Source organism: Haemorhous mexicanus, chromosome 2 (assembly GCF_027477595.1).
Source record: "Haemorhous mexicanus isolate bHaeMex1 chromosome 2, bHaeMex1.pri, whole genome shotgun sequence".
Classification (NCBI taxonomy): domain Eukaryota; kingdom Metazoa; phylum Chordata; class Aves; order Passeriformes; family Fringillidae; genus Haemorhous; species Haemorhous mexicanus.
The window spans coordinates 71,038,025-71,050,699 of NC_082342.1; the positions used below are offsets into that span (position 1 = coordinate 71,038,025).

General features: G+C 39.0%; 1 protein-coding gene across 4 annotated transcripts in view; it reads right to left on the reverse strand.

Annotated features, from left to right (window-relative positions):
* KLF12 (KLF transcription factor 12) overlaps positions 1-12,675 on the reverse strand; it is a 233,269-nt gene that overhangs the window by 58,674 nt on the left and 161,920 nt on the right. For 3 of the 4 annotated variants that reach the window (XM_059839142.1, XM_059839140.1, XM_059839141.1), the window contains one exon: positions 4,314-4,373. The exons of the other annotated variant lie outside the window; for it this stretch is intronic. In XM_059839142.1, coding sequence (XP_059695125.1) covers positions 4,314-4,373 — 60 coding nt within the window. The remainder of the gene's footprint in view (positions 1-4,313; positions 4,374-12,675) is intronic. 4 annotated transcript variants of the gene reach the window in all.

Below are 12,675 nucleotides of genomic sequence, written 5' to 3' on the forward strand. Positions count from 1 at the left end.
TGGTGGCACTGGCAAGGTGCTGTACTATAGCCCTGAAGTCAGGGAATTCACCCAAAGAAAGAGCACCATCCCAGGAATAATACAGATGCCAGATCTTCTACCTAAGTGTCCATGGAAGTAAGGCTACTCTATAACCAGGAATAAAAGACCCACAAGGCTAAAAGGTTGGGCAGAAAAGGGGGATCCTGGCTCCATACTGAAAATCTGGACACTAAGCATCTAGAGAGGAACAGTGAAAGGTCTGTTTCAGTATCCACAGCTGTTTCTGGCCCGATGTTGCTTCAGAAAACGGAGCCTACACAGTCCTGGTCCTGTCCATAATGACTGATCTGATGTAACTGGGCTCTATTTCCAGAGAAACACTTACATTCCCTAGGCCTCCAAAGTATACACCTAAACTAGATGAGTAAGGGCTCCTTTTCGGTTGTTCCTGGGACATGCAATTCCCTCAAGCAACTATAATGAGGAATTCAAGTGCTTTTCCTCAGAGGTCAGCTCAACCTGCAAAGCTTAACCTTAATATACAGGTAGAAGTTTCATTTCACAGGGAAGCACAAGTACTACTCACTCAAGCATTAAAAAAGTTTTCTGAGAGTGTAACAGAAGTATGAGTGCCTCTAGTGTAGCACAACATAGTCCCACTCTAGCTGCGGGAGGGAATGACAATTTCATAGCAGGTATGACTAATCTGAACTCTACTGTAAGTATACAGAGTATTAAGTGACCTCCAGATTTTGCAGTTTAAAGTAATGTTTATCCACTGAGCTGCATGAAGGAAAATATGTAGATTAGGGAATTGCTTCAAATACTTTGCCTATCCTAGATGCATTAATTTTTCATTACCTCAATTATGAAAAAAACCACAAAAAAACCCAACAACAAACTAACAAAAAAAGCCCAATAAAAAACCTGAAGTAAAACTAAAATGTGAAATGAGGATATTCCAAATCTGGCAAAGAGAATATCAAGCATTTTCTGCTGGCAGTGTTCTTAATTATTACCAGTAACTTCCAATCTATTATCATCATCATCATTATTCTTTATCCTGTTCTTTAAAAATGATCCAGACTACCTCTGCAAATGTGTCGGGTTTTTTTCTGTTTGAGAGATGCTAGATTCACTTTCAGGTGAAAGCAATCAAAGTTTAGCCACAAGAAATAAATCCTTTAAAGCCTATGCTCTCCAGTTAACAATCTGGTCCTGGAGATGAATTGTGAGTAGAGACTTCGGCCTAAACATTCTTACTAACTAATGGGAATGCTAACAAGTAAAGCAGTGTACTCTGCACTGCAATGCTTATTTTCTCTTTGAACTCATGACAAATGAGAAGGACTGCTTTGAATTAGTCTTACAAATGTCAGCAATACAACAGAACACTGCAAATGTTCGTCTTTGAGCAGTGGAGAGTCAAAGCAAACTAAGGTGAAAATGGTGTCCAGCAGAGCAATTCAGATCAGGAAAGCCATCCAACTCCAAGCAGCTTGACCTGAACATAGCCCCAGAGGCAGTGCCACAGCTGCCAGCAAGACAGTAGCCAAGAAGTTGGCTGAGGTGCAAGCCAAGAAGCCAGCCATGAGCCCATGTGCCAATGCAGGAAAGCTGTATTCCAGAATTTGGCATCTGGGTCCTCCAGCTGCCAAACATCTCCCATCTGGCTGAGCTGTGGACGAGGTGTTAAAAAGAAGATCAGGGAAGATTATACAAGAGCCAAAGCAGTACCCTTTGCAAGACAGCAAAGAAGAAGAGGCACATCGTGCCCCCAACATGTGAAACTCACACACATTATCACTTTGTTCCCAGTGGATCAGAGGAGGCAGTCTGGACAAAATGCTCCACATTTTAGAGGAAATGAACAGTTAGGTGTGCATGAACTGAGGCAACCATCCCAGCCTCTGGCCATCCACAGAGGTCAGCAGATGCAGATTTGTCTGGAATTGGTTTGGAGTATAACTTACGACTTCTAGAAGATTCGATGAACCCAATAAGAAAAAAATAGGGAAAAAAATTTGCAAAAAATGTTTCTTCAAGACTTTGTGATCCACTCTGTTCCTGTGTCATTCTGTCATCACAAAGAAATTGAATTATCAAAGAATATTTCTGTACTTTCCTAACTGGAATACCATACTTCTCAGTGTAATTTTATGGAAGGATAACTTTCTTGCAATTTAGTGGAAAAAGATAAGTTTAGTAATACCAAGTTGAAAAATATCCAAACCTGGATAGGCATGAAATTTAATTCAAATGGAATATATCCACTCATACAACTGCATTTAACTGCAGCAGAATTCACTTCTGACAAGAATTTACTGTTCCCAAACTCCAGCAGTGCCATAACCCAAGAAGAGGGACAAGCTGTGGGGAAGACTCTTAGCTCTATCAGCAGTTTTAAGTGCATCATAAGAATTCACATTTTCAAATAATGCACTGACTTTGGTGTTAATCTAATTGATCTTACTTCCACCTTTCAATCTACAGGCAGGTCCACACGGCCCAAATGAGGTTTGACAAATGTGTCTTCTTGATCAATTTGGTTCTTTATTTTAAAAACACATTAAAAAACTCCCCTACAGCTCTTTTCCAAATTTCTGTTTTTATTAGAACCTATTTATCTTGCCAAATGTTACCTTTCAGTCTCATCTCCCACCAGTCAGAGCACACCAACTTTCAGCAGTTTAGAACTGCTGCATGAGATGATTTAGCCATCTTCATCTACATCTAACCAGGCATGTTTTTCAGGGGGCCTCATGAGTAGGATCTCATATTCACTACTATGGTATGTAAATACCAAGTAAACTCATGGGGGATTTTTTAAGCAAAATACTGACAACATCAACAAAGAGCAAAAAAGTAACAATGTAAGTGTTACTTTTGAACAAATGAAAATGCTTCTTGAAAATGCCTCCTGCAGAATAGAAGCCAATATGCAAAATGTTAAATAGTTAATTTAATGGCAGCTAAAGAAGCCTGCATTAAAAACCATATCTGAAATACGCTTATGTTTTAGAAACACAACATTCTGAGAGACTAGTGGGCTCATCAGGATAATTTCTGACATTGCACTGATAATACAATCAGATCAAAGAACATTCTAAAAATTTTTAAAAATAAATGTATCATTTCAAGTTCATAGTTAAGGAAACCTTAAAAGATTTGTATTAGCTCTAACAGAGAAATTGCTCCTGTTGCTCCTTTGAAAATGTTTCAGTAATAAAATCCCACAAATTTTTAACATAAATATAACAGTTGTAGTGTAATTAACTGCAAATTGGAGATAGGTGTAGTCTTGAGGAATGACTTCTGTATTTGACTATTCATTAGCAATTTGAAAGTGTAATTGCTCTTAAACATGCCTTCTTCCTAATTTTATTATGAAGCTTAGCTGTACTTATAAATGTGAAGAATCTGATTTATTCTGGAACATACTTGCTTATATTGAATGTGTGAAGTTGTTTTTTTCTTCTGTACTCCACAGACAGAGGGCACACAGGTCACTAAGAGCAGATAAAGCAGTGAGCTGATGGGCTTACACTTGTCCCATAATAAACATGACTCCAAAGGAACCTTCTGAGGGGCGCACAAAACAAATAAAAGAAGGGAGGCAGGCAAGCAAGCACACTGAGAGTGGAGATTTCACTGCATACTGTTTTAAAACCCACTAAAGCAACAGCCATGAATCCCACAAAAACAGGAACCCTACCAGCTTCGGTACATCCTTCTGTCCTTTGACATCATTCCTACCTGGGAAAGTGGGGTGAACCCAAGGGCCCTTATGGTATCACAGCACTTGCTGAAGCCTCCCAGTCACCCCCTGCCACTGGATTGGCATGTAAACCCTGTGCCATCCACTAGGCACATTACACAGGAAGGTTTTAAAATTGTGCCCTCCTTGAAATAAAATCAAGGAGATGTTTGCAAAGAGCTCCTCCTACATTTTGCAGCTTTGCTTCATGGTAACTGGCAGTGATCCATTATAACGTGAGCTACATTGATGCACATTAACTTTGTTACTCAATTTCAGTAGACTACTTTGAATACTTTAAACTATATTATTAAACATCAGAAAAAGTATTTTCTATTCTCATATTTTAAACACTGTGATTTATCAAAAAAAAAAAATTAAAAAATGCAGCTTTCCCACCATCCTCTGAGCCCCAAGATAAAAAAAACAATTGCAAAACTCAACTTCAGATCTTGCCTAGCCCCACCTACCCCCCAGTCACGACATAAAGAGGGAAAGAAACCTGAAAAGCACTGCTACTAGACTTTATCAATAAAACAGAATATTATATAATACACAATAAAATGCTTCATACCTGGAGTTGAAAAAACGAAAAGGGTTAACAGCTGACCTGGCACAGCCCCACATGCTCTCTCTGGAAATTGAACACAGACAATTAGGAATTTTAAGTTACCCCAAATAATCGAAGGGGACTTAGACAAGCTTGAGGAACACTTACTGCAAAGTAAGGGATGCACATAGCCTCAGTGTGGAAGGCACTTTAGGATTTTCCCATTCACTAAAAACTGTCCTCAAACTGAATTTGCTCTGTAGATGCCCCATCTAATGATAAGTAAGTCATTAGGAGCTCTGTGATTATTTTTAATGGCAGCAAAGTCAAAGCTTAAGGGCCTACATGTCACTCAGTGGTAATTCTGGATCATGACAGATCATATTTTCTTATTAAAAAATCATCAGCAACAAAGAGGTAAACTCTAATGAGAATCTACAGCAGGCAGACATTGCATGAAGAGGAAATACTGGCTGCAGTGAATGCTCCGAGAATTCTGCTGCATCAGTAATATTATTTCCACACAAAACTAAAAAACTTAGGCTTTAACATTTTTACTTAGAACTGGGACTCCAGGGAAAATATACAGTCTTCTAAAATACCATTTTGAATAAGGAACAACACCAATAATACAGTGCCATAGCTACACAAACTCCTATGCTAGTTGAGATTTGGACTACGTGAAATGTTCCTTTTCACTGACAAATTCTGATCTACTGCAAGTGCTCAAATAAGAAGCTCTATACAGATGGTTTTTGGAAAAAGTTCCACCAAGTTAGGGGGAAAAAAAAGGAAAACCTGCAGAAAGCCAAGAACATGAATAAGCCCCTTTGGTCCTTCAGTTTGTGGTTCAGACCTCAAATGTACTGTGAAAGTAGTCTGAGGCCAATGCCCAAGAAACTAGCAAAAATATTAGAATAACAATATGAATAATAAAAAAGCTCTAGCACGCTAGCAGTTGAATGTATTTGTACTGAATATGTTTTGAATCTTTTATAACGCTCAATTAAAATATCCAGGTTGGCATAGGAACTGTTGAAAGTGAAAAGGAAATTTTCAGAACAACTTTGCTTCATTTATATAATTGCATTTTCCACTGGCCCTTGGAAACCTACAAACAATCCATTTTCTCTCAAAATTTTGCACTGAATGCTTTGAACCTGTCTCATTCCCCTGCTTCAAGTCTACAGTAAATACTGGCTTTCTTTACTGTTTTTGCCATTTGTTAGATGCTAAATTTCTGATAATGACACAAATATCGTATGCAGATGACAAAATGATGTACAGAGTTTTTGAAGTGTAAGTTACTAGTTCTATCACTCCCTAATACTGTTTTGTTTTTTTCCACATTCCATGTAGAGTCTTTCTCAGAAATATGGATCAGGTCCCACTTTACCAAATAGGTACACATTTTATTTTACAATTGTGTCAGTACCTAACCAAAGAGCACTGTGACAAAATCTCCCTGCCCCATCAGCCCTCAACTGAAAACAATATGCACTGGAAAAATGGCTACTGGAAACCATTAAGACAAATGGTTCTCTTCCATGTCAATTAATTTGCAATCATCTCTCTGTCGCATTGGAAAATCATTTATTTACACAGGTGATACAAAGATCAATACATTACCTGGCAATCATAACTCTAAATTTTGGACACTCTTTTTCATAAAGTTCCCTTTTTAACAACTAAGCAGCAGGGCAGACGAAAATACAGTTGCTGAGGTTACGTATTTGCATGCTGAATTTTTGACAGTGGGAAATTAAGCAGACAACTAAAAATCTGTTTAGAACGTACAGTATCCAGGCACTGAAGCAAAAGACACTCAGGCATCATCCAACCAACCTCACTGACACCTTAAAATTACTATGCTCCTTTCTGTTTGGGGTGAAAGCCAAAGGGCTGTGGCCTCCCACCCAACCTCTTCTCCAAACCAGAAACCATGGAGAGAAATACCTAATCCTTGCCCCTGGAACTTGAAGCTTATCTGTGCTATGAAAATGGCTAAAACATATCTCAGACCATGCAATCAGCATAAAAAGGATCTGTAGCAGTCACTTCCCAATCCAAAATGCAAGTGTAGAATAAAGAAGAGGAAAAGGACCACTCCTGAGTATCTTTTGCACACAAATATAGATATCTGGCTTCCTGAGTTACTGCTCTAACACCAGGCTTTTACGTCATAGGTGGTTGGGTGCACCACTGCTGGCTGTCCCATTTTTACACAGAGAGATGGAAGAGGACAGCCCACTCTGGGTGTTACAAATGGCAGAAACAGGTAAGCTCAGAACTTGATCTCTTCATTTCCACAATGGAAAGTTAGGAATGTGAGCTGCTCTTTTTTTTTTCCAAACTACTTTAATGAACTATTTCAGTGCAGAAGCCCAGCCTCCAAAGAGAGCAGAGCCAACTCACAACCAAGTATCCACCCAGGATGTAAGTGGAGACATCTCTAGGAAGCTGATTGCTCTGCCTGTTGAACTTCAAAGCCTTTAACTCTTTGTTGACTATACTGTGGGAGGGTTAATACTTTGGGCAGGTGCTCTGCCACAGTGCTGGAGCCAATCACCTATTTCAGAAGCTCACAACATCTCCATCAGACCTCCCCCAAAGCATAAAATCTGCATCTTGTCTCAAGTGCCTGTGCTGCTGTGGCTCATCTTGGTCCTGGGTACCTGCAGTACTCATGTGTGTTGCAAGCATTTGGGGATAGTGCAACCTCTATATCGTGCAGTATATTGACAAGGATGTACCTGTTACAGAATTGCATGTACTTGTAATTCCTCTCAAGCAAAATGAGAACCACCTTCTGTTATTCTGACTACAGGAATTGCAAAAGATCTCAGAAATCATGTGGAGATACGGACAGCTAAGCAGTTCTGAAGTGGAAAAACTGAGTGCAAAAGCAATCAACCTGTTCAGCTTGGTAAATAATTTTCAGCAAACAATTTATTATACAGCATTACTCTATTATTGTGCTTTTGAAACTTTTATGACTGAGATTTTGGTCATTATTATAGTTTCTCCTGTGAACTTATTTATCAATGGTTTGACTCTCTGGCCCTGACAAGCAACTGATTACAGAAACAGCAGTGCTCATCAGTGCTTAAGAGAAATACCATGGTGACTTATATGTCTATCTGACAGCACTGTGTGTCCCTGATTTATCATGCATTATCCCAGCACTATGCTAAATATTGTACTTTTCATGCAAATAATTGAGGGACATATTTTGACAAGACTGGGACTGCTGACTTTTAATGAGTACATAAACCAAGTATTTCTTTTACTGCTGGATGTCAGCTTCAGCAGTCAACCTGGTGATTTCCAGGTTAATTTATTTTTCGGGCTCTGTTTGCAATGCTGGGCTTTTCAGCCAGCAGCAGATCCTGTCTACAGGCCTTAAGGTGAGCACTTTCTAGGGCAGCCTCTGGCCTCAGTGGCTGCCAGCCTGCTCCATGCCCTGAGCAGCAACGCAGGCTAGACAAGAGAGCTCTGGCAGTTGCTGCCTCCTCTGATCCACCCTGGTCTCTTCCTTATTTTCTGCCTGCCTCAGCTTTCATATTTCCTTGCACTGCTTTATCCTCTGGCAACTCAGTATCTCGCAAGGATAAATAAAGAAAAATATGACCCAGAACCTCATGCTTGACGCATCTTTTGTCACTGCTCTAATGATGGAGGTGCATAGTTTGACTCTGAAACCTGTGACTGTAAATACTCAGGATTAGATGCTGTAATATCAGCCACTGTGCTGCTTTACTCCTTGTTTTAGCCCTCAATTCTTTTATTTTGACTAGAGTAATTTCATATGTGTGGTAGCTGTGAGGTCCAAGTATCCTTTCTGCAATGTATTCACAATAGTAATGCTCATGTTCTAAGTCACATAAACATGGTCAGTGGCACCTCCTTGGCACACAGGCTCAACACAAAAAAAAAAAAAAAACAACCCTCTTTTCATATCCATCATCCAAGAGCTTCCATTCCCTCCTTTTTTATCTCCAGCATAAAAGAACTTGCTGTGAGAAATGAGGTTGTGGTGGTGAAATCATTACTAGTCAAAGAGGATTTAACTAACAGATGGGGAAACCTACCACAATTTTTTCCCACTACGCAGGAGAAAGGAAAATGGCAGGAAAAAAAAGAAGGTTGATTTTTTTTTTACTCCTGTATTTACATGCTCATTCAATTATGCCTTGCCAAACAGTGTTCCCCTCTTAATAGTGCCCTCCTTTACATGCAGTTTACATACCCGTGACCTACACAACTTTTGTGGTATTGCATGCATTGACCTAAACACTCAGGACAGTATTTCCATAAATCAGTGTAAGCACTGCTATTAAGATTTAATTGTGCTGCATGTACGTCTGTCAAAATCACAGGAACTGCCTTATGGAAAAGGAAAGATAAAAACTTATCTAATCTAGATAATGAAACAAGAAGTAATTTTGGCTCAAGTGACAGCAGAGGACAATGGTCTTTCTTTTTCTTATCAGTAAGTCAAAGTAGCAGTTCACTGAGGAAGTTTTATTGTGGCTTTTCCTGGCAGTGTTCTGCTATCCAATCCACACCTATAAGTATTTGTTATAGCTCTAAATTTCTTCAGGCACATGGCTCTGCCCCAGCTTTCTGTGCTGATTTACAAAGACAAAACATAAAAAGCTGAATGAGGAATCACTGGGGAAAGAGATGCCAAACAGGTGTACAAACTGCTAACTGGGTAGTAGTAATTCATAATGTTATTTATAATTCATTCTTCAGTATCATGCTCTTCAAGCAATTACAGAATGCTTGCCTTACTATCCATAAAATCCATTTCACATTTCTAACAACTAGTAACTCAAGCTTCACTCTGGAGCAGCACATTTTAGTGGATTAAGCATGGGAGTAAGAAGCAGATGTACCTGATCCCAACTCATTCTCTCCTTTGCTGCATGGCCTTGAGCAAGTCACTAACCTGTGGATAATTATAATATGTGAACACACAGGGGACCTGTACAATTTAATTAGTTAATGTTTGCAAAGCACTCCAAAGAGAAAAAAAGCTTTATGAATGATAATCACACACTATTGTTTCATGGCATTTTATTCCAAAGCATGTTTGTGTAAACCTGTTTAGAAATGTAGAATTGCAGTAATGGCAAAGTTTGACAACTACCTTAAAATGATTGGCATGTCTTAGACTAAAATTTAAATTAATTAACAAATTTGACTTATATTAAGAAGATATTTATATGTGAATTCAATACAGACACTAAACTGAAGCTGGGAAACAAGATCTTTGAAAGTTTCTTTGTGACAGATAAAGGAAGTGAAAAAGACATACAGAAGGTATGAATGAACCAATAGGTGTAACTCTTTCACTGCAAGATAATGGTGCCCCAAACAGCCTAAGTGTTGAGTTGCTTTTTTTTTTAGCATCCAGACTTCTGTTAGTTTCAGGACTAATCATTAGACCAAACAAAGTTAATGGCAAACAGAAACAGGATTTTGGACTTTAACAGAATTAGGATTCCTTAGTTCTTCAACCCTATTATGCAATTAATTTTAAATATTTCTCTCAAAAGGAAAAAATCACTCCTAGCAATGGTATGGTAAAAGCTCTAGAATGACCTATTCAACAGTCATGGAAACTTATGGTTTTATGTAGATCAAGGTAAAAGAACTCTATTTTCAAATTAGCTTTCTTCAGGAAACAATTTGACAACACTCCAGTCTCCTGATACATTTCCATTTAAGCAACACAGCCCTTTCAAAGTGGGAAGTGATGTAAATTTCTCTGTAGAAGCTGGTTTTGACTGACACTTGCCATTCACCTAACCCTTGTTTCTAATGATCTTTGGCTGATGGGGAATCTTGTTATTCTGGCAAAAGGCCTTGGGACATATAACACAAAATTCTCATAACAAAAAATCCTAGTGCATGCACAGGATGGCATCCTTTGATTTTACTGCCCAACTCTCCTTTTGTCAAACATCACATATTTAAAAAAGGAACCTTTTTAGAATAATATGGGTTTACTGGATTATTGAAAGCCCAGGTTCATACTTAGTGCCTAAAGATCTATTCCCAAAGGTAGAGAGGTCTTTCAAGCTCTTGAAGTCCTTAATGAGGGCTTCAGGCCAATTCATTTTTATAAACAAACAGATGTTTCTGGGTATTCAGATTTTGCTAGGAATAGCTTTATAAAATGCCATATAAACCCACTGTAGAAGTCAGTACTTCTTCAACAAGCTGTCTGAACTGCATGTAAGGAGTGCATGTAGGAGAAATCACACCTGTAGTAGATGGGGCAGGTCAAATTTAGATCTACTAGCTTCAGCTTCTTCTCAAGCCACGGACTTCCAGCACAGCCTTAGAAAATAACATAGAGTGGGTTTCCTCATATATAACTTCAGCAATGTAAAGGCTTATCACTCTCTAAACCACTTGTCCAGGTTTCTTTACACCTGCTGGGAAAGACAGATCCCTTTTGAAAGGTAGATGAGCATAAATGATAACATGATTAGACCTAGAAATATCTCTCCACCAAAGAAATCCAAAATACCTGAGCCTAACTTTTAGATATTTTGCATTGTGAGAGATGAACTTTGCTGCAAGGTTATGTCCAAACTGGACAGCCCAGCACTACCCAGAAGTTGCCTAAGGTAGCTGAGACTCAGCACACTGCCAGCTCAGCAGTGCCCTTGGCTCAGCAGCCAGAGTCCAACCCAGCAACAGTTTTCACTGCAGAAACCTCTTCTTTTCTGCCACAGGATACTTACTTGAGACTGCTGACAAAAAATAAAACAAAACTAGAACTGAAACATCCCTGAAATAATGATACGGTGGGGGCGCCAACCATAACACAGATGCCTTGCAGGGCTCTATGTCACTACTGTCTTTCGCTTACGTATCTGCACAAATGCCTCTCAATCCTTTTAGCAAGTCAGTTCAGTTTTTAGAACAACTCTGGAGGAGGCCAAGGAGAAGCCTCACCATGTTACAGCCTGTGGGGAGGTCAGAGGCCCATAGACAGTTCTTTCTGAGTGTGTGGTCCAATTTGCTGCAACTGCAGCAACTATATAACCTTCTGCTCTAAAGTCTTGCTGCAATGCAAAAATGCATCACAGACTTGGGTATTCTTCATGAGACAAGTAAAACTGAAATTGATATATTCCCACAATTTCACTTCAAACCAATTAGTGTTCTCCAGTGGAAAAAAAAAAATCCTTTATTGAGGAATTCTGGATAAGCACTAGCCAAGTCTCCATATGTAAAATCACCACTCAATTGTGTGCCAGTTTTAAAATGAGCACAGGCAGATGTAAACCAGAGAAGAGGGAAGCAAAGTTCACACAAACACTGCTGAAACACCCTCCCTTATGTTGTTTGGAGACTCTGGACAAAGTATTTTGTTTGCAAGTGGAAGGAAAAAATGAGGTGAAAGTTCCCTATAATGAATAGCACAACAGTAGTAATGACTGCAACCAAAGCAGGAAAACAAACTATACCAGTGTAGAAAATGAATGGCTGATGGAAACAAAGACACAAACTTCTAAAGAAATAAAAATAAACCACAGAAGTTGATTTACACTGAAGAAGAGAAGGGACAAAAAAGGAGATCTAGGAAAAAAAAACTAGTTTTGAAAAGCATGTACTAATTTAAGAGAGTACATTGGTATGGTGGCTATGCTGTCTGTCTGTTGTGGAGTCTCCTTTTTGTTACTGCAGTATTCGAAACTAAGTCTTACTGTACTGCTGTAATAGATGCTAGAGAATTTAAAAATAAAGTAAGATGATCACATTAGCACCAATGTATCAATCACATAAAGTAGTCAAAGAGAACAGGGGTTGGGTCCCTAATCTCATTTTCATACAAGCACTCCGAGTCACCCAGCTCAGCCTAAAGAGAAATTCATGCTAAAGGTCAGAGCAGTCACATACAAATGACAAATCCCATCTCTGTGAATTAACTGCAGCTGTAACTACAAGTAGACAGGATTTCCTCTTTGAAACTTCTGTCTCTCCCTTACTCCAGAAAAACAATACACTATCTGAAGCATCATCAGTTTATATGCACAGTTCCTCTTTTCCTTGACATTTGAAAGAAAAAATGGTTCCATCAAAGGAGTTTCCTCCACTTACAACACCTAAGGAGAAAAGAAATCTAGAGAGAAAGAGGAATTTCTGCACCTTTGGATTTTTACCAACATACTGGTCAAAAGTTCATGCTAAAGATCATCCTCTGCCTCTCCTGCTTCTGCCCTCAGCTTCTGCAAGGAGATCTTAAATTATGCATATTCGGAGAGGGAGAGCTTCATGCTGTAAAATAATATATTTTGCCACACAAGTGTGCAGGAAATAAGGAGATGAATGCTCTGTTCAGGGTTTGCATTACTATATGCCA